Below are 24,720 nucleotides of genomic sequence, written 5' to 3' on the forward strand. Positions count from 1 at the left end.
TCAACCAAATCTTAGAATAAGCATTTATATCAGGGAAAAAGACATTCTCCTTTCTTATATTTCACTAGGGCAGCAGTAGCTCAGTCGGTAGAGCGGGTTGTCCAGCAATTGAGCGGGTTGTCCAGCAATCGGAGGGTCGCAGGTTCGCTCCCGGCATGAGAATGCAGCTGTTGTGTCCTTGGGCAAGACACTTAACCTACCTTGCCTGCTGGTGGTGGTTGGAAGGATTGGTGGCGCCAGTGTTCAGCAGCCTCACTTCTGTCAGTGTGCCCCAGGGCAGCTGTGGCTACTAGCGTATGAATGTGTGTGTGAATGACTGTTGTGTTGTAAAGTGCCTAGGGGGCCTAGGCGCTATATCAAATACAGGCCATTTATATGTTTTTTAAAGATTTGCTCATGTTGTAGTCCTCCTGTCTTTCTCTATTATAGTTTGTTAAGGTTGCATGGAATATTGTTTTCTTCAAATAAAATCAATTAAAGGATAAAAAAAGCCATACCAACATGGCATTCTGTTAGCCTTCTTAGTGGCTTCTGAACACTGGCAGTTGAGAGTGACGAGTCAACTATAAATCCTAAATCCCCGTCATAAGGTGTCCTTTTGATTTTCAGACGTCCCATTGTGTGTTCAAATTGAACATTTTTACACTTACTTGTCAGACAAATGTTATTCTTAAATATACAGCCACACATTAATGTAAATCAAGCAAATAAAAAGACTAATTCAAGAATTTAGCAAAAACACATTATTTATTTGTTTTCTTTGTGATTTTTTTAACAAGGAAGAACTAGACAAAAGTTCATTCATAACATTGTAACAGAATCTAACAATTAAACATCAAACCTAAAAAAGTGAAACTGTACAAACAGCTACAGAATAAATTCCATCAAACATAAACATGTAATATTGCACTTTGTTGTCTAAAATGTTTGGATTTTGTTTTTTAATTTTGAAACATTTTGTTCCTAGTTAAAAAAACTAGCATAAACACCAGGAAATAAAATAAATCCTGCATGTTACACAGTTCTTTGACTGACCAAAAATAAAACAAAAGGGGAACAAAGATTTAAGCAATATGCTTATAAATTGTTTTTAATTTGCTTTTTGTTAGTTGTACTTCCAACTTCCTAATAAAAAGCAAAAAAAAAATAAAAATAAAAAAAAGCTTAAGTTTGTAATATTGGTCAATTCCACTTCAGTTTTCTTTTAAACTGTCTACATAAATTTGCCGTTTATAATCAGCAGTTGTTCCCTACATTAAAATACAAGCACACACACCAAATGCCCTTTTGTTGCCTGTAACCACATTATTTCCAAAAAGAAATTTTTTTTTTTAATTCCTTCAGCGACAACCTATGCTTATTTTAAAGGACACATGCCTTCCCTTTTTGTCCATGTAGGGAACAGTAGACACAGGACAAATTCCCATTTAGGTTACATGTTAAAAAAAAAAAAAAATTTAAAAATGATATACTGTACCTAACTGACAAGGCCACTCTGTTAAAATCACTTTGACACTGGGAACAGCAGAAAACATGTATGTGCTGGCTACAAGACTGGCAATGCTGGTTTTAATTTGTAAACTTCATTCATTTAAACTATTTTCTCTCTCATTTCCTACACTGACACTTTACTGAAGTATACCTCTTGACGTCAGTAGAAAAAACCGTGCGGACACCCCACCCAAGCCATACTCTTGATGTTTTCTTTTTTAATTAGCTTTAAAGTTTAACAGTCCAGGGCAATTTCCTATGCCTGTGCTTCCCAAGATACGCACTACATTACAGAATGGTCATTCATTAACCACCTAATGTATTCTTGGTTTTCAGTGGAATAAAACATAAACATGGAGGACAAAAAGGGAATACTGGTCATCTTTAAAATCTTATCCCTAAGCATGATGCCTCTTATCCTCCATCCAGTCAAAAAGCAGTGCAAATGAAACGAGTAGCATTCCAACTGTTTGGCAAGTGAAGAGACCATTTGAGACACTGTGTATACATTATGTGTCTCTAGGCTAGGCATCGCATTAAAAAGGCGTAAGAAACAAACGAAAATATCCTCCAATCTGATGTACATAGTCTTCACAATCGCCATCCCTAACCCCCAAATAAAATATGATCAGGATAGGTATTTGTGACGTGAAGGAATTGAAACACACATAAAACAAACCAAAGTTGGCTTAAAGGCATTTGATGTTTGAAAAAATAAAGCCACAATTGGATTTATACCGAAGACAGGTGCATGACCAGCCTGAGAAGACAATACTGAACATGTGCAATGAAGATTCAGTCCCGGCTACACATCCTTTTTTTAAAAAAAAAAACAAAACAAAAAAAAAAAAATCAGTGCATCTTTTAGATCGGTTGTGTGTTTCCTTTTTGTGTAATCCATAACTTTATGGATCAGAAGTCCAAAAAGGAGTAAAGCTAGCAGTCTCTAATCCAACATGAATGAGGAAACTCAATCTTATTGATCTGAAACGAAACCACACAACACAAGCACTGGGCAAAATGTGCAAAATTTCAAAGGAAACAGGAGGATGGATCCTGTCCCCAAAGCTGAACGCCACACTCGGCTGCTATTTTCTATAGTGTCTTCTCTCTCTGCAGAGAGTCATGTATGTGCCACGATTACAGAAAGCATGTTTTCTAGGCAGGCAGAACAGTCTTGCATCTCTAGGCTTAAAAGAGTTAGCACAGGTTTTATTATTCATCTTCCACCAGGCAGGAAAATGTTCAACACTCCTTCTGCTCTATGGTGGATTGCTTCTCACACATCATCTCTGCAGAATAATGATGCCCAAGTATAAAGCCCTAAAGTAAATTCCAAATAGCTTCCATGTTTTATTCAGCGAGAAGGACAGGTATCAGGTCTCCCTTCTTCATTTTCATTAACCTGATCAGGATTTGGATCGATCTGAAAAGGACAAATTAAGACAATGTGAGCAACTAAAACTAGGTAGAGAAAATTCATTCTCAATTAAAAAAAATATTATAAGCTAGCCTGACATTTTCCTTATATTGTGTTTTAAATTAACATGCTACTGTTGCATATAATCAAAACAACACCTTAAAATATCACAGGATGTTTTCAACACACAGAGAAACTACCGATGTAGACAAGTACACAATATAGTTGTTTTAGTAAGATGCACAATTGTAAAATAAATCTTTAGCCATATCTGTATACTCTATATATATATATATATATATATATATATATATATATATATATATATATATATATATATATATATATATATATATATGTATGAAAAATCCAACGTCTGTCTGGCTGCTTTTCAGAAGAGAACTACTAAACAGATTTAGATTGGTTTTTTTTCTTCTATAATTTATTTGAACATTCTGGTTGATTCTGTGACTTCTCTCATTGTGCTAAGTATCATAGTTCACCTGTGGTAATGATTTATTTGCGCAAATCCGAGAGAGACGCTGCGGGTCAAGGGGCAGGGCCATCCTCACTCACACACCAGTCTTCGTTCGAGTAGGCCTACCACTCACCACATGTTGGAGCGTATCTTGCCTCCGCTTTGCTACCGATACCAGTTTGTTCAATGGACATTATCATCTAGAGATTGTTAAGGAGAAACTTCTGACGTTTTTCAGACAGAGAGATCAGAGCTACGTGTGTTTTAGAGTGTGCCTGCTGATAGCCAGAGTATCACAGCCACGTGCTTTACTCCCCACGTGGGACATGATCAGATACAGTGGCAGCGTCTGTTGGTTTTAAAGTTTGTCCTGTTTCACTACTACGTGGGTGCAGCCGTGGGGGACAGGTCATAGGATATAAAGTATCTCTCTAACATTGAAAAAGTTAAAATTATAAAATGTTTAAATGAGTTTACCAATAATACTCGTGAAGTAAAAAAAAAATCTAAAATATTAAGGTTTTTTGGGGAAAATAAATATTATATAGAAACATAGCGTTTATTCAAATACTACATCACAGCTGCAGCAAACTGTGATACACGAAATACAAAAATTACAAAAGACCAAAAATGAAAATTAAGCACGAAAGTCAATTTCTAAAACTGTATCCCCATTTGTTTTCTGAGGACTTAAATCAGCTTTCCAGTTATTGGATCATTATGCAGAGCGACAGCTTATTCCAGAAGGATGAGTCACAAGGCAGGTGGCAGTTCTCATCAGCATGCCATTCTATCAATGGCACACGTAAACTTTGACATCCCAATTTGACGTTTCCAATTAATCAAACATGAACATCTTGGGGGCGGCACGGTGGCGCAGTGGTAGCGCTGCTGGCTTGCAGTTAGGAGACCCGGGTTCCTCCCTGCATGGAGTTTGCATGTTCTCCCCGTGTCTGCATGGGTTTCCTCTCCGGGCGCTCCGGTTTCTTCCCACAGTCCAAAGACATGCAGGTTAGGTGGATTGGTGTATGGGTGTGTTTGTGTGTGTCCTGCGGTGGGTTGGCACCCTGCCCGGGATTGGTTCCTGCCTTGTGCCCTGTGTTGGCTGGGATTGGCTCCAGCAGATCCCTGTGTTCAGATTCAGCGGGTTGGAAAATGGATGGACGGATGAACATCTTTGGGAAGCAGAAGAAAGCCGGAGTACTCCAGAAAATGCCACATATAGTAGGTATGCCTAAAAAATGAAAACTTCAGAGAGTAGCCTGGCCAGAAACTGAGCCAAGACTCTTAAAGAGCTGATTTTTTAGATTATTCTCTACTGTATATCATTTATTATACTGCACTTTGTTGGTTCCCCTAAAATTTGCATATACGAGGGACATTCAAAACATTTCCGCACTTTTATATTTTGTGAAGGCTGGAGGAGTAGTAATTGGGCATTAACAAGTTGGTATGACACTGGGAAAATTGCATCAGAAATGAATGTGACTGTGTAGAAAAGTGATGTAATTTGTTTTTGAAATTCTTGAAATACTTAATAGAGTTAAAAAAAAAAAGTGCGGAAAATTTTTGAATGTCCCTTGTACAAAGAAATGTCATTTTAAAATTCTCTTTTTGATGAATCACAATGAGGCTGAATTTTCACATACACAAAAACCGAGTCTGGGAAGATTTTTAAACGTACAGTATGCTGCCTGCAAGGTTAGATGTTTGAATGTGAATCTTGATGTGATAAAGCGTGAATAAAGAGTTTTTTTAAATAGTAACTTAATGAAAGAGAATGTCTTATTATGGTTTATTTTGATGACTAATATTATTGCAGTAATGTTCTCAATATTTTCTTGTTTTGGTGTTATCTGAACAAAAATTAGAATTATTTTGGGGTCAGGAAACAGTAAAATATTTACCATTTAAATTAATGGTAAATAGGTGTTTTTAGTTATGAAAATTAATTTTACAATGAAGTTGTCAGGAATGGAACAGCTTTGCAAACCAGAAGAAGCCTGTGCGTTTCTGTGTGTTATATATTGCATTTGTTTCATACTAATGTCACTCATGATGTCTGGGCCATGAGTACACCAAAGCTCAAGAATTGAACTGAATGTTCTAAACATGTATGATAATAAAACTTAAAAACTGAAAATCTGATGTTTCTTTGTAATGTTCATATTTGTTAAAAGAGTAGAAATCACGAGACTGTTCTGGGTTAAAAATTAATATAGTGCAAAGAAGACCTTAATAACACTAGAAAAGAACCAAACAGAAATTTAAACTACAACTTCTTGCAAAGTAAAGTTAAGATTTATTAAGTTAGGTTGTTATTAGGTTGTTCAGCCATTATGGCATCTCTAGGTGTACATTCCAACAACTAAATTACCCTTCCTTCAAAGTTTAATGTAGGATGATTACGAGTTAACAGGCACACAATCATAATTGAATGTGATGAACAGGCAAAGCACAACCCAGTCGAAGCAAATAAAGCTTTTTGTTTTAAAAAACCAGGAGCCACAAACAGATGCATCTTGTACACGTGTTAATAATATGTATGCAGTATCACAGCTAGATACTACAACCTGTAAATCACTTCATACATTACAATTTCAGCAATACACAACCTGTAGAAACTATATTGCTTACCTCAGAGTACAGAGGAGGGGGCTGATAGCGAAACTCTTGGATATATGCAAACAGTGGTCCTTCAAATGCCCGATCAAAGTCATCCCGGGCGGTAGATGATGCCACGGTGTTCTGACGTTGCTCGTCAGTGATTATTTCTGCATAGCTGGGTGGTGCTAATGAATAAACAAAAACAGCAATTACAAAAATATATCTTAGTTATAAGTATATTTACACGGTCTCTTGCACAGTATGGTATGTTCTTTAACAATTATATGATCTAATACACCAAAGATTTAAAAACTATTTTTAAACTTCTTTTCAAAATCATTTATCCTGGGTACATTTTAATAAATTTATCTCTAAGAAAATAACATAACCAAGCAATTCTTCTTTTAAGACATGAATCACATTCTAAATTACTCATTGAGCGAAAAGCTGGGATTACCCAGAGCTCTTGCAGTTTCAAGTTGAAGGTATGATAAACACGAAGTTTAAAGCACTTTGCAAATCCTGTTATGAGCTGTAAGCGGGTTGTGGTTAACCCTAGTGGTTTACTCATATTAAGTTGGTACAAGTAACTTATTCAACATTGTAACAGTAATGATATACACATATAATTTAAACTCAAAATATTACATGAAACTACAATTCTGAATAATTATGCATTTTACAAAATCCGGAATACATTGCTTGAATATTCGTTCTAAAGTAAAAAAACAGTAATTACTAACAGATTAACGTTTAACTGTAGCTCTCAGATACAACGTTCCCATCACAATATTCCTTTCAACTATTACCAACAGTAAGTGGAATCATCCCCAAGACAGTACAAAGTTATCACAAATATTTTACCTTCTGGTCTGTCAGGCAGGGCGATGTGCAACCATGAATTCATATTCATACTGCACTGACTACTAACGCTGGAGGTACGACTACCAAAAGGATGGAGAGGAATTGTACCAATAACCAGGGGCAAATTAAGGAAAAGGTTCATAGCACCAGGAATATCCACATACACCTGCAAAAGAGAGGCCAAGAATACAAAATTAAAAATCGAATGGCATGGTCGAGGAAAGCAGTGCATGAAGGGTAAGTTTACAGGGTACTTGATATACAATAGATTAACAGAAATTTGCAAAAAAAAAAAAAAATGTATTGGTATATATTCTAAAAAAACTGATGACATCCAAACAGGAAATTTCATATTATTTTAAAAGGTTGGTCAATTTACATTTTCATCTGAAAGGGCATGTAGATCATTATAATATAGTAATGACAAAACTATATTTGATCTGATAAATGCAATCCATGGTCAATTAATAAATAAACGTAAAATGTACCATTAATGAATATTCCACTCTGATAATGGTGCAGTCTAGAATAGAAGGAGACACTGGTGGGATTTTCAACATTTTTCCATTCCAGGTTTCAGTTTTGCCAGAAGACAGCGACTCCCCACGCAGATTGGCAACCAACTGCTTGACTTCCTTCATTTTCCCTTTGGCATAGAAAGTCTGTGTTTGGTAAATGGCTGCCTTTGGCACTACCATGCGGGAAGAGCAGTTCTCAATTTCAGCAAACATTTGAATTGATTCACCTGTTAAAGACATAGTTTTATTTAATTCCTTCTCTATACAAAGAATAATTTCAGTCCAGATGTGACTTTGTGTGCAATAAAAAGTGGAGCAGTGGTTAATTTATAATAAATAACATTTGAGTATTAAAATAAATTAAAATGTGTTTTTATTTTTTGGAAAAACAAATATATAATGCCCAGTTCTTCAATGAAGGTCAGTGATGTGACTAAATTCTCAAAACAATATAAACTGTAAAAGTCTGCTTTAAAGCCTAACAATTTAGCTCTTTAATCTGTATCAATTAAAAGCACATCAGTCACCTTGTCTAATTCTTGCATGTAAGCCGGGAGAACTACTGCACTTGCTAAATAGCCAAGTTAACAGTAGCCTGACCAATGGATATTCTAGAAGCAAACCCTTCATTGCTGCCAAAGTGTACAACTCTTTGTATTTAGGAATGGGCATTCCCTCGACAGTGATGCCTGCAAACTCTTTGGAAATGTTGGAATTTATGCAAAAATTTAACCTAAAATGTGATGACATCTTCATAAATTTCATTAAAATTTCTAAGGAGACCATAACAGTAATACCATACAAAATCTTATACTTTTTCATTAATTTATTGATCAAAATGATCCAACATTAAATGTTCTTGTGGGAAAAAGTATGTGAACCTAAGCTTTCAAGGACTGGTGTGGGCCACCTCCCTTTTCCCACTTTTAACAGAAATAACTTAAACCAAACATTTGCATAACTGCTAATGAATCCCGCACATCATCTTGAAGGAATTGTGTCCAATTTCCACTTCAAAAATTACTTCAGCTCAATGACGCAGATAGGCCTTCATGTCGGAACTCTCAGTTTCAGGTCAGGGCTTTGACCCAAGTCATTCCAAAATATGAAATTTCTTCGCCTATATCCATTTCTCGTAGGCTGACTTGTGTGTTTAGGGTCACTGTCTTACTTAAAGTCCTGTCTTCTGTACGATTTCAGTTAATTGACAGATGCCCTGAGATTCTTCTGTCAGAATTTTTGGTACAATGCATTATTCGTATTTCCACCAATGTAAATAAGCCTGCAGTAGCAAAAAAAAGGCCTGAACTGTTATATTGTCAGAGTTGGGTTTCATTGTCGGGACGAGGTTGTCAAGTTGGAATGCAGTGTTTGGTATTTGTCAAACAGTATAGCTTTTCATTTAAGCCAGAAAAGTCCTACTTTCAACTCTTCCATCCACAGACATTCTTCCAGTAGTATCTTTCATCCAGCCAACTTTACATAGCGAGCAACAATCTTCTTGGACAGCTGTGGCTTCCACCTTGCTATCCTCATATTCTCATTCACTTTTTGCCATATGGCTTGAAGATTGGTATTTGCCAATACAATAGAGGACTGCAGATCTTCAGATATTGCCATAGGATTTTCTCAGGACATTACATGTTTTAAGAGTGATTTGTATTGGACGACCATTCCTTTTCACCAATAGTACACTATCTGCTTGAAAGAGGATTGGTGAAGCCCAAAGTCTTCAGAATTTGTTTTGTAACCCTTTCCAACCTGATGAGCATTAACAACTCTTTCCCTGAGGTTCTTAGAATTTCTTTTGATTGACGCATGGCTGGCACTCACAAGCCTGTTGGTGAAGAGTCAGATTTATGTTTTTATTGGACAGGGCTATTAAAAGTCAAACCTGATCACTGACACTCTAATTATCTCCATAACTAAACTAACAATCCTCTCATACTTTTCTGACACTTCATGATGAATCAATTTGATCAATAAATGAATGAAAAAGGATAATATGTTCTCTGTTATTTGCTTTGGTGTGTTCTCTGTTTTTATGACTTAGATATGATCAAATTTTAGGTTAAAGTTATACAAAAAAATTTTAAACAAGACAAAAAGATTGAGAAATCTTTCAAGAACCATTGTATACCGGAGTTTTAAGCATCTAGGTATGTGTCTTTGTACTTGTTTTCCACCCTATCCATCCCCAAAATCCCTCCACCCAGATTTCATTTTAAATAGCAAATAAAATCGAGACAAGCTATTAGCTTCTAGCATACTTCACTAAACTTAAGAGTAAAATTAATATACTGTGTATTTCAGGGATATATTCTGTGATACTCTGTATTAAATTAATCCACTAGTAATAACTCATTTTAGAGTGTGGCTCATACTAGGGATTTCAGTTTCCATACAAAAGAATTCTTTATAGCCCCCAGAAGGCTCAATTATGCATTTGTTATTGCTGTACCAATTTTTTTTTTAAAGAGGGGCAAAAAATGTGAGACCAAAAGAGATAAAGTCACATGCCCCATACAGTAATCTATTTGTAATGTTCCCCAAAACCTTTCCCCATAACCACAAAAACGCTTTAAGCTTTTACTGGTTGAACAGAAGGCCCTTGAGCGAATGCTGACAACCCAGAAGCTCATATTTAAATTTACCTGGGGTGTAGCCCTTCCTTTCAATTTTGGCACTTAAGGATATGGGACCTGAGGTGCAAAACCAGCAACAAAGAGTCTTCTCTTTTGTGCCTGCTTGTGGCGACTGCATAAAACAAACAAACACATTAAATGACAGATCGCACACATGTTGGAAAACACAACAGCTTAAGCAAATTGCATCAAGCTGACTGTGCTGGGCTCACTGGCCTTTACACAAACTACATCCCACCAATAACTCACACATTGTAATCTTATTTAGTGAATTATGAATTAAAAAAAGGTGATTTCACCTATTTACCCAAAAAGTGCTTTAACGCAGGTGTGAAAGGGCTTTACTCTTTGCCCTTCCAGATTTTTTTATCCACCATTGTTCATACTCATGCCCTAGAAACTATAGATTATAAAATTATTTTTTAGTTATTTTTACATAACTGGACCTGTAACACACTGGGCAAGTTTTAGTTTTAATGCATTCTCAAATCACCAAAACTCAAAACAGAACTATTCATTTTGTGGGAGTATTGTAGATTTGTTTTAGAATGTGGACATTCAAAAACTGTACTCTATTTATACAAATTAACATAAAGCAAAACAAAAATAAATTAGTATACTTGTTAAGCATCATCATAATTGCTATGAATCACTTTACAGCACACTACCAAGCACAAGAGATAATAAAGTGGTTTATATAGAAGCAAAAGTTACATACATCCATATACACTCTGAAAAAATGGATATCTGCATTCTAAAATATTGGCTTGATTTGCATGAAAACCAGTGTACATGTGATGCAGTAACATAAAATGATTTCATAAAAACCTTCATCAAAGGAATGACTAGTTCAGAATTGTGTTAACACATTGGAGTTTCTAACACAAGATAAAAATGCCACTGCTGGTGACACAAGCAGCTCTACATCGTGATATTGAGTCATACAGGCTCAAAATGGTGTCATGTGAAACATTCAACCAAAAATCGTGCAACTGCTCTTGTTCTATTTGGTGACATGTCCAGTAATACGGCTGACCTGAAAAAGTGCTGATGTCATGTTGGTAAACTCCTGAGAGGGCATATATGTGCGGTCACTAATTGCTCTATTAGAAATGAGAACTTGCCAAATAACCCACTAAAGTTGATAAGATGGATAACACAATCTCCTTTACATATTACTGCATGGTCAAACCGACCTAAAGAAGCAGCAGAGCTAAGTGATTGATGTAGATAGTGCCACCCCATACTATCAAACCTTCTCTCTAATGGTGTACTATTCAAAACTTTTGACTTAATTAGATATGTTCATAAGGTCTGTGTGTGCATGAACTAATTAGCCCCAGTGAAAATGTGGGATTCACTGATGAAATAATCCTACTGATGTCCACAGCAGATTGAACTGCTCCAGCCATTTTAAACAGAGTTAGTAAAATGCTGGCTTATGTTACAAGGGAGTAGACAATAACCCAAAAAAGATGTATCCATGTAAATTTGGAAATCATCGACACTGGCTCATTTATGGTGTGTTTCGTGATCCACATTACTCCCATCACTTTGATCATCAAAATAGCCTGATGGGTACAGGACTCCTGCTAAAATCATCAACACTAGCACCATCTCACTATCATACACATAATCATACTACCAAAGTGTGTGAGAATATGTCTAGGCCGAACACCCCATGGCTAGCAAACATAATGTCTAATCATTTTTTGTGTGTGGTGGCAGATATCCCTTTTTCTAGAGATCAATATGCTTTGACTTGGTCTGTTTTTATATAAGCCTGATACATGGACATTTAATAGTGGCAGAAAGCATAATGGACATACAATCCAAACCATTTAAATTTCGTACATGGCCAAGTACTCACTGAAATTTTCATACAAGTCAACAACAACGTTGTGTTTTGTGTAGTGTCTTACAAATGAAATTAGTCCCAAACATGTTTTTAACAATTGTGTTATCTTAGATGTGGAGTAAGAGAGAGATTAAATTATGATTTTCCTCACTGTGATCCACAAAGTACTACGCTCTGTATCTAACATGTCTGGAAAAGCTTGAAAAAAATGGCACAAAATAAATCAGTTAGAAAAAGTGTTAGTCCCCAACATAAATGTAAACTTATTATTTTTAAATATACTACCTCAATACTTATGTTTTAAACCTGCATCCAAAGATACTTGGATGTCTATACCTCTTTCACTTTTAAAGCAAAGCTTTAAAGTGAAAACTAAAGTAAATTCTAAGTGAGAATGGGTACAAAACATTTTCAAATGGACTGAATATGCGAGAAATAACTTTCAAGCCCACAGTGCAGAAATTTAAAAAAAAAAAAATACACTACTGCCACACTACTTAGTTCTGGACATCTCTATGTTTAGTAAATCAATGATATATCCATTTTGGGCAAGCTACCTCTAAATTAATGGTGACTATGAATGAATTAGTGCTGTCAGAGAATGAATTAAAGGTATTCACAGATTAGTAATACCTAGGGATTTCAATACGAATTCCCTTAAAGGAAGAACTTTCAAAGTAAAAGTCCAAAGTGAAAATAAAAAAAAAAAAAATACAGATTTTTGCTTGCAAAATGTTTGCAAAAGGATACTGCAAATAGGGGTGGGGTAGTCATGTGAACACATGAGGCTGAAGTGTAATTTTCTGGGTTCAATGTTCGATGAACATCAAAGAGTCTCTTGGGTTTTGATGTGGTAAATATCAAAATTCTATACATCTACCATGTAACATCATCCCCGACATAACATATGGTGATGCTTGCGTCACATGGAGATGCTATTAAACAGCAGGGATAGGTAATGCTCTAAGACTTCACATGGCATAATACAGAGAAATCCTTGACAGAAGGACACACACTTCTGCAAGTCATCTAGAACTGGAGAAGAAGACTGTGTTTGGACAGAACAATGATCCAAAGCACACTGGCAAAGTAACATTGCAGTAGTATAAAATGAAAAAATGTCTCGAGTGGACCAGTCATAGTGTTTATTTCCAATCTATGAAAAATCATAAAAACTGCGGTCTCTCATTAACTTTAGGCCAGGTAGTAACTGAGAAAGTAGTCCATAAATGATGGATCTAAAGCTAATTGTGGGATTCGTGACACAATTCAGCTGTGGTAATTGCTGGACGGATTTATTAAGAATTCGTTCCATACAATCTGTAATGTTGCTGACAAGCTCAGGGGTATGGATGGAAGAGTTTCTTGATTTTTGTGTGCTGCTCACCCAACCAATATCATGCCACTTTTTTAAAAATGTAATTGTTTGTTTCCCAATGTACAGTATTTGTCACTTTTTCTTAACCAGCAGCCAAACAGATATAAGCTGCAGAACAAACAGATGACCAGGGTCATTTATCCCATTTTCATCTGCCATATACAGTACATTTCAATAAAATAAAAATGAAAACCCTGAGAAATATTGTCCTGCGCTGTTCCACAGAGCATTTTGATGGTTCTTCCAGTTTGGTGTGGTGGAAAGAGAGCACTGACAGGCCATAGATTTAGCTCTTAATTAAGAAAGTAGTTAGAGAGAGAAAATGGCAGCCCAATCAAAGCCAAAATGCTGGCCCCCCAGGAATATTTTGAAATCCCCTAGTTAGCTTTTCATCTGTTACCTTGCTTTGCATTTCATTATTGTCTGGTTGCGGGTTAAGAAAAGAAATCATGAAGTGTTCTGAATCTTAAAAAACAGGTCAATTCAAATGAAGACAAAAGAAGTGTGCTCCACGAGCAGCAGTAATTGGTTACTAATGGAAAAAAATGGTTGGAACGAAAACCCACACCCACTGCAGCCCTTCCAAGATCGATGTCTGATACCCGTAATATGGGGCAACTATGAACAGAGCAAAAGACAAACATTGCTCGGTCATGGTAGTCAAATTAGTGGAGATTTATTCAAAAATGTCTCAAACCAACCTCTGGCTGGCATACCTGTTAGATGTTGGTTCCTAGGCTCAAAGGATAAATGTGTCAACGAATTAATTTGCTATTGCTATTTTATTAGAATGGCTTTGTAAGTAACAATAGGAGTCACAAAATTAAATTTTCCTTTCCATTAAACTCTCAGGCTGTTGACTCTCAAGTTGTTTGACTATCAAATGTGACAAAGGATGAGAGGTTGAAATCCTTTCTGAAGGAAAAAAACACACACACACACACACAAACATTTTATATATATGAGGCAAACACACTACAGAAACACAAATATGCTTATATTCTAAATAACTGGAAATTAAAATCAAAATGATGAAGATAAAGCACAAATTATTTATCTGTGTAATGTTCTAGGTAATGACCTTGTATTGAAAACAAAACTACTGAGGTCATCCAATGTCTTTAACACATTCGATACCCTCTGAATAGATACTGTAGACAGACTTACCAGCAGTGAAGGAGTGTTGATGTCAATATGCTCAAAGACAGTAAATTCCTTCTTTATTTTCATTGGCAGCGGAAGCCACGGCCTGTACAGTTCTGCTTTAACCCAGTACCTGACACTGCCGTGCTTGCCTTCAAAGGAGGTAGCAAGTGGTCTATAACAACAACAAAAAAAAGAAACAGAAGATGATATACATTTTATAACATTGTCATAAAAAGTTTTAAGATATATTCTAATTCAAGAAAGTGTAATTTACTCTTTTCTACAAAATAAGGTGTCTTGTATGGATCACTTGCCTATAAAATCCATTACACAACAATCAAATCAATTTTCACACACTATTTGGTTTTTCCAAGTTATAAAACAAAAATAAATGTCATTTTCTAAAATCAAGATGAAGGTCTTTATCAATTTCATCGCCTTATCTCACATCCTCTGTTACTTTTTCTTGATGTCACCTTTAGTGTAGTCCTACTTCTTGACTTGCTTATCTGCTCTGTTTGGTGGAATGCCTTTAATAGTTCACTTTATTTCTGAGGTAGCATGATTAAAGTGTTCTGGCAAGACAGGGACAGGGTAATTTATTATTGTTTCTGACTAAGCTGAACTAGGTTTTATAATTAATCAAGTAAAACACCATTTCACATTGCCATATACTGTATTTGTGTTGTATTCACATTATAAAGCACCTTGTGATAGTGAACAGGAAAGTTTGTGCATAGACTGACAAATTATATTAACCTTAAGCAAAGTGCATTTATAGTAACTAGGCTGGAAGTGAGCTGATGTTATATTCTTAAGTCTAAACCTAACATACCGGCAGAGATGAGGTGAAAACTCCTGCTGTCAAATAAGACACTTACGTTTGTGGAAGCTCGAAACTAAATGCATACTCATGTCTTCCTGAATGAATAGTGGTGTGACCTTCTTCAGAGTTATCATCATCTAAAGAAAAAAGAAAAAAATAGAAATATAACTGAATTTTGGATTTGGCTGTGGATATTACTCAAGAGTGATCTAAAAATCACAATTGCCTCCATATATCAATATTTTGGGCCATGGAACTTTTGTGATGCAGACCGAGTTAGCAACCTTTTGCTTTGCCGTTCAGCACATTAGCCTTAACGTTTGGCAAAAATAAAAAAAGCATTTAAGATGCATTTTAAACTCTTACAACACTATTGCTGTTTAAAAAAAAAAAAAAATAAATAAAAAACTGCAGTTAGGCAAAGGTGTACACAGCAATCACATTCCCTCGAGATAATGTAGGAGTATATGAAGGAATACCACAGAATATATATAAAGCCATTACTAACATATCTGCGTGTGTATGTGTGTAATTTATACATACATAAATTACACAGACATTCCCACACACAATATTAGTAAAGGTTGCATTCTATAGATGCTGACCTTCAAATAAAACAACTGCTGCTAGCATTGTTCAATGATTCAATAAGTGGAAACAAATTTCCAGAACATTACATAATTACACTCATCATATTTTAAGAAATTTAAGAATGTGTAGGATACAGAACCATTATAATATGGAAACTATTTCACAATAGCAAAGAAATTAAATAGGTAATAAAAATAACTGTTTTATTGTTTCATAACCAAAGGCATGTCGGCTCCTCTTTTTGCCCAACTCCAGTCAGACATTAAGTTGTTTTTCTGCCAGCTCAGCAAATCCCAACACAGGCACTGCCTCGGAGCTGGTAAACAAGTAGGCGACTGTCAATCACGGACAGACTCCAGCAGGAGAGGACCGGCCTGAACCGGCGCGAACAGCTTCTAAGCCTAACCCCCCCCTCCTCATACCATATGCAGAATAACCTAGCATGCTGCCTAGGCAGCCCCGCCTCTTTAACGCCTATTGCCTTGGAAGTTCCGCCCCTTCATAGTCTGTGCAGTACAGACAAATCTTCCAATGTTTACCATACAACGGCAAGCAAATAAGAAAAATACGTATGTATTTATTTTTAAACATATAAAGAAAAGCTATTAAAAGTTGAGATGAACTAACGTAACGCAACGGACTGATTTCTGTCAGGATCGCTTTAGCTCTACCTTAACACAGAACTACATTGGACTATCTGTGTACCATATTCGATATAACAAAAAAGGTGCGATTTGAAGGTGTACCTAAAAGTTGTCGTTTAATAAACGATATGTGTGTATTTTGGGACATCTGTATTGTTTTGTGTCTAAAGGTGAAGATCATGTTATCATGACCGAGTAATCAGACGTCTTTGGTCAGGTATAATATAATTAAGATGTTAAGTGCGAAGGCATTGTATATAAAAAGGAAGGAGACAGTAGGCAAGGAAAAAAAAAACTAAACACAACTCCCTTCCGGTCTTTACTTTTATCAGTAAACAGCATCGTTACCACGGGGATGCTTCACTAACCAATCAGCATCCAGCAGCACCGTAGCAACAGTCTAACAAAGCAGCATAGCCAATAGGAGCTTTACAGAGAATAGCAGCAAAAACCATGCTAGTTTGACGAGCACAAAGTGAACAATCTGAAGCAAAGAAAACTTTTGTCTTCTGTTTGGGACAGACAGTAATCTCTTGTTTCTCTCTACGGACGGAAAGGATGAGACATTTGTTAAAAATGGCAGTAAGTCATTTCGCTTCTGAAGCACTAGTTGCACCGATTCAAGAAGAACAATACTGACTACATATAAAATAAGGAAAGAATGTTTCTAGATGACTTGAAATCTTGATTCTGTTAATGTGCATGCTATCCATGAACGAGTGTTTACACCATTTCAAAAGTATTCGCGATTACTGACAATTTACCAGTTTACATTAGCGATTTTAAGTTATTCATATTCGGCAATTACATAATTCTTGCCCTTTCTATTTAACTATTTAGCGCTACCGATTTTTTTTTTCTGTTCCAGCAGGCGGTTCAACCAAACATGAATGTGTCGACAATGTCTACAAAACAGGAACCTGTTACAAGAATATCAAAATCCTAATGTGGTGTATCTTCAAATTTAAATCACCATAAAAATAACTCAACTTTTCTTTCATCCTCCCTGCAATCAATTCCAACACGAACGTGCTTGTTTTTGCGTATTTCTCCCCTGCAAAGGCATGAGGTCACTTGTATCATCTGACAGTTTCCACCAATCCGCTAACAGAAACGCCAGTAACCCCCTCGTTCCCCCTTTCCAGTTTCTGAACAGGATTGAACCGCTTTTAACAAAGGGTGGAAACTTAACAAAATAATCTGTTAAAAATAAAGCAGATAGCACGACACCGTACACTACATAAAGTATGTCCTTAAAAATCAACGAATCGGTTGAAATAATTAAACATCTCCAGGCTGTGTTTAGCTTTTTTCCCCCAAAATCTGACATTAGATCAAGTTCTGGTGCAGTGGAGAAGGTGCATCAAAACAAGTTTACAGAGGATTGCGCATCCTTCTTTGTGTGCATGTTTGAATGAAGAACAAGTCAAACCCTTTACCGACATCTGCAGTTATAGTAACTGTTGAAAAGGGACTACTTTTCCATTAATGTAGTGTCACCTTCCCCTCTTCACATACACAAGCATCTATCTATGTAGTTTGCATAAGTCAATACGAAGTGTGTTTGTATATAACGGGATTCAGCAATTTATTAACCCGTACACGTAACACATTTATTTGTATCCCCTCACACCTTCAACATGAAGAGATCCCAAGTAATCGATAAAGATGTGCTTGTTTATTATCCAGATGCTAACTTTGAAGAGCAGCCATTCACTGCAGCACAGGTTTGCACTGGTGTGCAAACTCCTGATCTGTTTAGCATTTCTTTACATCTAAATTGTACTTATTCTGTTCTATACACATTGATTGTATTTTTCCTCCAATGGTTGCAGTCTTGTCCTGCAAATGCTACTCCTATGAACTTTGTCATTTTATGAATGTACGTCTAAAGCTCATTTCTAGGAAATGAAAAAAAAAAACACTTCATGCAATGAATTAAAAATTTAAAACAAACTGCAAAAACAGAGTTTTCGCATTCAGCATACACTGCAATGCAGCCACTCCACAATCCGTTACACAACCAGCGGAATTCTGCGCGAGCACAAAACCCGTCAGTCGTGCATGTACCGAAAGCAGCAAAGTTACATCGTTGAACATCAGTATAGTGTCACGCATCGACCACCTTACCTCTTTCATGCCCGATAAGGATGCTCTTGTGGTTTAAATATTCCACTTCTTCCGTGTAATTCTGAGTGTAGGCAGTGTTGGACCCAGCATTTCTCGATTCAGTCCAGCGAACTTTTGCAAATCCTTTCGCGTGGATACAGAGAGATTTGACCCGAATCTCTCCGGTCACCTCAATGATAACTCTTCCTGAGACGGAGTCCCCGCTGGAGTAAACGGGAACGTTGCTGTCATTTAGACAGTCGTAGCTTACTGTAAAACTCTTCACCTTTCCTAGCACCATGATTTTAAGTAAAAATGTACAAAAATAACTCTATGGAAAAGAAACAAACAAAAGAAAAAGATCTCATAAAAATGTGATCTTTACACACTGATCAATGCCTTTGCCATGCAAAAGCTGCAGGCAGGATCAGTGCGTTCTTTGCAGGCAGTTCATTGGGGTGTCAGGGTGAAATAACAGCAGACGGACTGCTGTTACGTACCTCTGCGCTTTGTGGTCTCTGTACAAAGACAGACTGCTTCTCTCGTTCTGCACACTTTATGGCAAGAGAATATGTGAAAAACAACCTCTTGCGCATGTGCATGACTTCACCACCAGCCTCCACTTCCGCCTACACCGAAGGGAAATAAAGGCTTTTTTTATAGGCAGCGCTGGGCACTTTGCCAAACAACAGCTGATCAGAAAGCAAGTCTGGACACCCAGGAGCAAATTGTCTTTTAGGAAAAGTAATCAGACGCGCGATCATCATATATACCATGGGTTGGTATGTGCAAGTACGTATACATACACATATACATACGCATACACAGAAATAAGAAAAGCAGAAGAATGTCACTGCCTATGCGCTGCACGTTACTTCACGATCAGTATGGATTGATTGTTTAAAAAAAAAAAAAAAATTCTATCAGTCTGTCCACCTTGCTTGTAGTTTTACCAAATTGTTTATTTATAAATGGAATTAATGATCTTCCAATACAAGGTTGCGACTTTATTGATTATTGCAAGAAGATCGTTGCATCGTAGGCCGTTTAATCTGCTTTGCACAGGTACCGTAATTTCATAAGACAATACAGGCTGATTTAACCAGGTATTTTATTTAGCAATGCAATACAAAATGCAAAGTAAAAATGTCACTTTTTACTCAAAGCGGAAAAAGTTTTTCAACCGTGACGTAAAACAATTGTGCCAAGTGCCACCCTGTGGTTATACTCGGGAACTGCATTGTCCATGTGTTTTCCACTTACTGTTAAACTTACAAGTCCGCAAAAATGAAAGTAACGGTAAACTTGCATCACATTCCCGGATCTTTTTCGATGTATATTTTTTAAGATAACTGGCCTTTCACTTTTCTTTTTATACAGTACATAACATTCCCATGGAATGAGTAAGTATGACTGTGCGCACTAGTGTACCACAGCCTGTGTCAGCAGTAACTGGGCTGCTGCAAAAGCAAACTCCAGACAGATGGCCCATTTAGACACACACCAACAATCACTATGTATACTCCCAGTTAACCTAATATGCACATCTTTGAGACATGGGAGGAATACCTAACTACCCAGTAGAATAAATGACTCAGGGACATGGGATAACTTCTAAACTCTGTGTACAAAGTGAATGGACTAGATATGAACCTTATATCACCTTATTTATCCACAATGTAATTAAAAAAAAACAAAGTGCTACAATATGCTATTGGTCCATTCAATATTAAAGTAATGCAAGTATTTTAGTTTTGTTTTGTTCTGTTTGTAACTTAGAAAGTAGAAAAGACTACCAAATAAAAAAGTGTCAAGTCAGTTTAAATCACTTAAACCAACACACCCTGAAGCAATTGTACAACACATGCAAAACTACGTTAATTGTGAGCAATGTGGTACCTGCCTCAAGTTATTTGAAATAATCCCACACTCAGACCACGCTGGGAAGAAGTCCCAGTCTTTCTCTACCTATCAGAGAGTACTGGAGCAACAGTTACTCTAAATTATAATAGTATTTGGAGTATTATCAGATGAGATCATATTGTATAATGGGAAATCTGTGGTGATGCACTATATTGCTCACTTGTCACGTTATTTTAATTCATTATTTATATCTTAACCCACCCACTGTAACATCCATCCATTTTCCAACCCGCTGAATCCGAACACAGGATCATGGGGGTCTGCTGGAGCCAATCCCAGCCAACACAGGGCAGGAACCAACACACACAAACACACCCAGCACACACTAGGGCCAATTTAGAATCACCAATCCACTTTGGACTGTGGGAGGAAACCCACGCAGACACGGGGAGAACATGCAAGCTCCACGCAGGGAGGACCCGGGAAGCGAACCCGGGTCTCCTAACTGCGAGGCAGCAGCGCCACCGTGCCGCCCCCCAAAGATGTTCATGTTTGATTAATTGGAAATTTCAAATTGGGATGTCAAAGTTTACGTGTGCCATTGATAGAATGGCATACTGATGAGAACTGCCACCTGCCTTGTGACTCATCCTTCTGGAATAAGCTGTCGCTCTGCATAATGATCCAATAACTGGAAAGCTGATTTAAGTCCTCAGAAAACAAATGGGGATACAGTTTTACAAATTGACTTTCGTGCTTAATTTTCATTTTTGGTCTTTTGTAATTTTTGTATTTCGTGTATCACAGTTTGCTGCAGCTGTGATGTAGTATTTGAATAAACGCTATGTTTCTATGTAATATTTATTTTCCCCCAAAAACCTTGATATTTTTGATTTCTTTTTTACTTCACGAGTATTATTGGTAAACTCATTTAAACATTTTATAATTTTAACTTTTTCAATGTTAGAGAGATACTTTATATCCTATGACCTGTCCCCCACGGCTGCACCCACGTAGTAGTGAAACAGGACAAACTTTAAAACCAACAGACGCTGCCACTGTATCTGATCATGTCCCACGTGGGGAGTAAAGCACGTGGCTGTGATACTCTGGCTATCAGCAGGCACACTCTAAAACACACGTAGCTCTGATCTCTGTGTCTGAAAAACGTCAGAAGTTTCTCCTTAACAATCTGTAGATGATAATGTCTATTGAACAAACTGGTATCGGTAGCAAAGCGGAGGCAAGATACGCTCCAACATGTGGTGAGTGGTAGGCCTACTCGAACGAAGACTGGTGTGTGAGTGAGGATGGCCCTGCCCCTTGACCCGCAGCGTCTATCTCAGATTTGCGCAAATAAATCATTACCACTGCGCCACCATGCCACCTGCCTACCCACCCACTGTAACAGTGGGAGAAATATTCTATTTTGAAAAAAAAATAAATAAATAAAGTGTCCAAAACCTCATTAGACTCTGGCAATAATTTATTAATGTTATGCTTCATTGAACATGCTGTTAACCTTCTAGATGCTTGAATATCTTTCAGTGACAATTACAAATCAGGTTATCCTATTTCATAGCTGTCCCGAGAGGTAGGAGATGATGGTTAAATTGAATTTTTAATACAGAATATGGTATTAATTATGTTGTATCATATTTTAATGTAATCTAACAAAACTAGTAAAGGGACAGTATACAATATATCATAATCTTACAAAACTAGTAAAGGGAAAATATCCAATATATGGTGTGCTTTCACAGAGCTTTTTAGTGTCTGATTGACAGAATCTGTGGTCCCACCTTGCTTGAAAAAGGTGATAATTATCCTGTGCCAAAGAAAATAAATATGGACTGTCTTAATGACTACACACCAGTGGCACTCACTTCTGTTGTGATGAAATGCTTTAAGTGACCTCTACTGGGACACATTAAACTGAATTTTTCAGATTTTTTTGACCAGTTTCCATTGTGGATATCATCACAGCAAGTTCACAGAGTTTGCCGTATTTTTTGTAGTTCATACCATGCCCGGTCACAACTGCATAATAAAAAACTGCTGTGCCAGAGTTCCATTTATAGACTATAGCTAAACATTTAACATGGCTGTCACCACCAGCATTGTTTATTAAGTTCCTAAAATTAGGATTTAATGCCAGCCTCTGCAACTGCATTTTGAACTTGTTAAGCACATGTTTTCAGGAAGCCCACATGTGTTCTATCTGTGCTCACAAACTAATCTAGGCACACCACTGATTTTGTCTTCACTGATTATATTTCATCCTGACACAGTGCCTGAATTTGAATGTTTGAACTTTGATGCAACAGAATAGAGGTAAGCTAAAAGTTCAGCATAATGCGAGTTGTGGAGAAAAAACAAAAAACAGGTCCTGTTGGCCTTTTGATGTACTTTGTCAGAGAGAAGACAGTATATTTAATGAGATGGACCAGGAAATAAGACACAGTCAAAAGAATAGCAAAACGTTCAACAACCAGAATATCAGAACAGACTTTCACTGAGCCCCAAACTCAAAGTTAAAAAAGAGTCGAAGAATCTGTTGTCAGGGAGAATGAAAGGGTGAAAACACACGCAAAGATTTTGAAGCACACTTCTGCAATCTTGGATAGACACAGGATGTCAGTGCTGATATTTTATGCCATCGCAGAGCTGATGTCACGCACCACGCATCTTTGATTTGTAGCCCTGGTAATGCTACATCAAAAGCTCTGAAATGGAGATGCTGAGGAGAAAGAAATATGACACCAAAAATGATGCAAAACGATTTTAATAACATGAATATGTTTCAAAAACTGTTGCAAAATTACAGTTCTACATGATCAAAAAATCCAATAGAGAGAGAAAATTGTGTATTCAGAAATAAATATAAATTACCAATAAAACAAGATTAAAACACTTACTCATGAGCTACGTTGCTTCCTGACTCATTCTTGCACAGTACAGTATAACAAGATGTTGCAAGCTAGTGTGCAATAAAAAAGATTGGTGTGAATTAGTCTAATACAGTGGTCTCAAACTCCAGTCCTGAAGGGCTTCAGTGGCTGCAGGTTTTCATTCTAACCCTTTTCTTAATTAGTGACCTGTTTTTGCAGCTAATTAACTTCTTTTGAATTAATTTTAATTGACTTGTTTTTGAAGACTCGGACCCCTTGTTTCTTTTTCCTTACTTAGCAGCCAAACAATTTCTTCTTCTTCTTCTTCTTTCGGCTGCTCCCGTTAGGGGTTGCCACAGCAGATCATCATCTTCCATATCTTTTTGTCCTCTGCTTCTTGTTCTGTTACACCCATCACCTGCATGTCCTCTCTCACCACATCCATAAACCTTCTCTTAGGCTTCTCTTTTTCTCTTGCCTGGTAGCTTTATCCTTAACATCCTTCTCCCAATATACTTAGCATTACTTCTCCGCACATGTCCAAAGCAACGTAATCTCACCTCTCTGACTTTGTCTCCCAACCGTCCAACTTGAGCTGACCCTCTAATGTACTCATTCCTAATCCTATCCTGTCTTGTTCCTACTGACCTTCATTCCTCTCCTCTCCAGAGCATATCTCCAGGGTCTCCTCGACCTGCTCCCTACTCTCACTACAGATCACAATGTCATCAGCAAACATCATAGTTCATGGGGATTCCTGTCTAATCTTGTCTGTCAATCTGTTCATTACCATTGCAAATAAGAAAGGGCTCAGAGCTGATCCCTGATACCAAAACATGACCAGCAAAATGTGTCCATCATACAATATCTGAAAATAAAGAAAGATGAAGATCTCAGGAATGCTGGTCTGCTCAAGTCCCTAAAACATTTTAACAGAGCTCTTAGAAAAGAGAAAATCAACAATTTCGGAAATGTATGCTATTGCACAATGAGAGCAACAACAAGCCATAGAATTAAAAAAATTAAGGTTAATCAACAACAAAAATCGGCTCCTAATTAAGCAACTGGTTGGAGTGTATTGCCCTGACTTAGTCTTCTGTTGGCTCACTAACTTCACATTTCATTTGTATTTGAGTGCCATTTAAAGAAAGAAATGAAGCAGTTTAGAAGAATGATGAAGAAATTTAGGTGAACAAATATTAAAAAAACAAGTCAATTACAATGAAAGGAAAATGAGTTAATTAGCAGCAAAAATTTGGCCCAACAATTAAGAAAAGGGTTAAAATGAATACCTGCAGCCACTGTGGCCCTCCAGGTCCGGAGTTTGAGACCACTGGTCTAATACATGGTACTGAGAACAAACTTTTTAGTCTAACACAAAATTCATGATG

General features: G+C 36.9%; 1 protein-coding gene across 1 annotated transcript; it reads right to left on the reverse strand.

The window, feature by feature from the left end:
• Positions 1-728: 728 nt before the first annotated feature.
• LOC120532879 (arrestin domain-containing protein 3) lies at positions 729-19,110 on the reverse strand. Its single transcript, XM_039759343.1, has 8 exons — positions 18,597-19,110; positions 15,287-15,368; positions 14,427-14,577; positions 10,033-10,135; positions 7,349-7,605; positions 6,861-7,026; positions 6,027-6,181; positions 729-2,917 (listed from the first exon to the last, which is right to left on the reverse strand). Exons 1-8 carry the CDS (start codon positions 18,874-18,876, stop codon positions 2,849-2,851), a joined length of 1,263 nt encoding a protein of 420 aa, XP_039615277.1. The 5' UTR covers positions 18,877-19,110; the 3' UTR covers positions 729-2,848.
• Positions 19,111-24,720: the final 5,610 nt, after the last annotated feature.

The sequence above is a fragment of the Polypterus senegalus genome, chromosome 7 (genome assembly GCF_016835505.1).
Source record: "Polypterus senegalus isolate Bchr_013 chromosome 7, ASM1683550v1, whole genome shotgun sequence".
Taxonomy (NCBI): Eukaryota; Metazoa; Chordata; class Cladistia; order Polypteriformes; family Polypteridae; genus Polypterus; species Polypterus senegalus.

Excerpts from the sequence above, each read along its gene's own strand:
- LOC120532879 (XM_039759343.1), bottom strand. The coding sequence starts at position 18,876 with ATGGTGCTAGGAAAGGTGAAGAGTTTTACAGTAAGCTACGACTGTCTA. Across the intron at positions 10,136-14,426 it reads TCAACACTCCTTCACTGCTG|TCGCCACAAGCAGGCACAAA; the intron begins GTAAGTCTGTCT and ends TGTTTTATGCAG. Across the intron at positions 6,182-6,860 it reads CCTGCCTGACAGACCAGAAG|CACCACCCAGCTATGCAGAA; the intron begins GTAAAATATTTG and ends TTTATTCATTAG.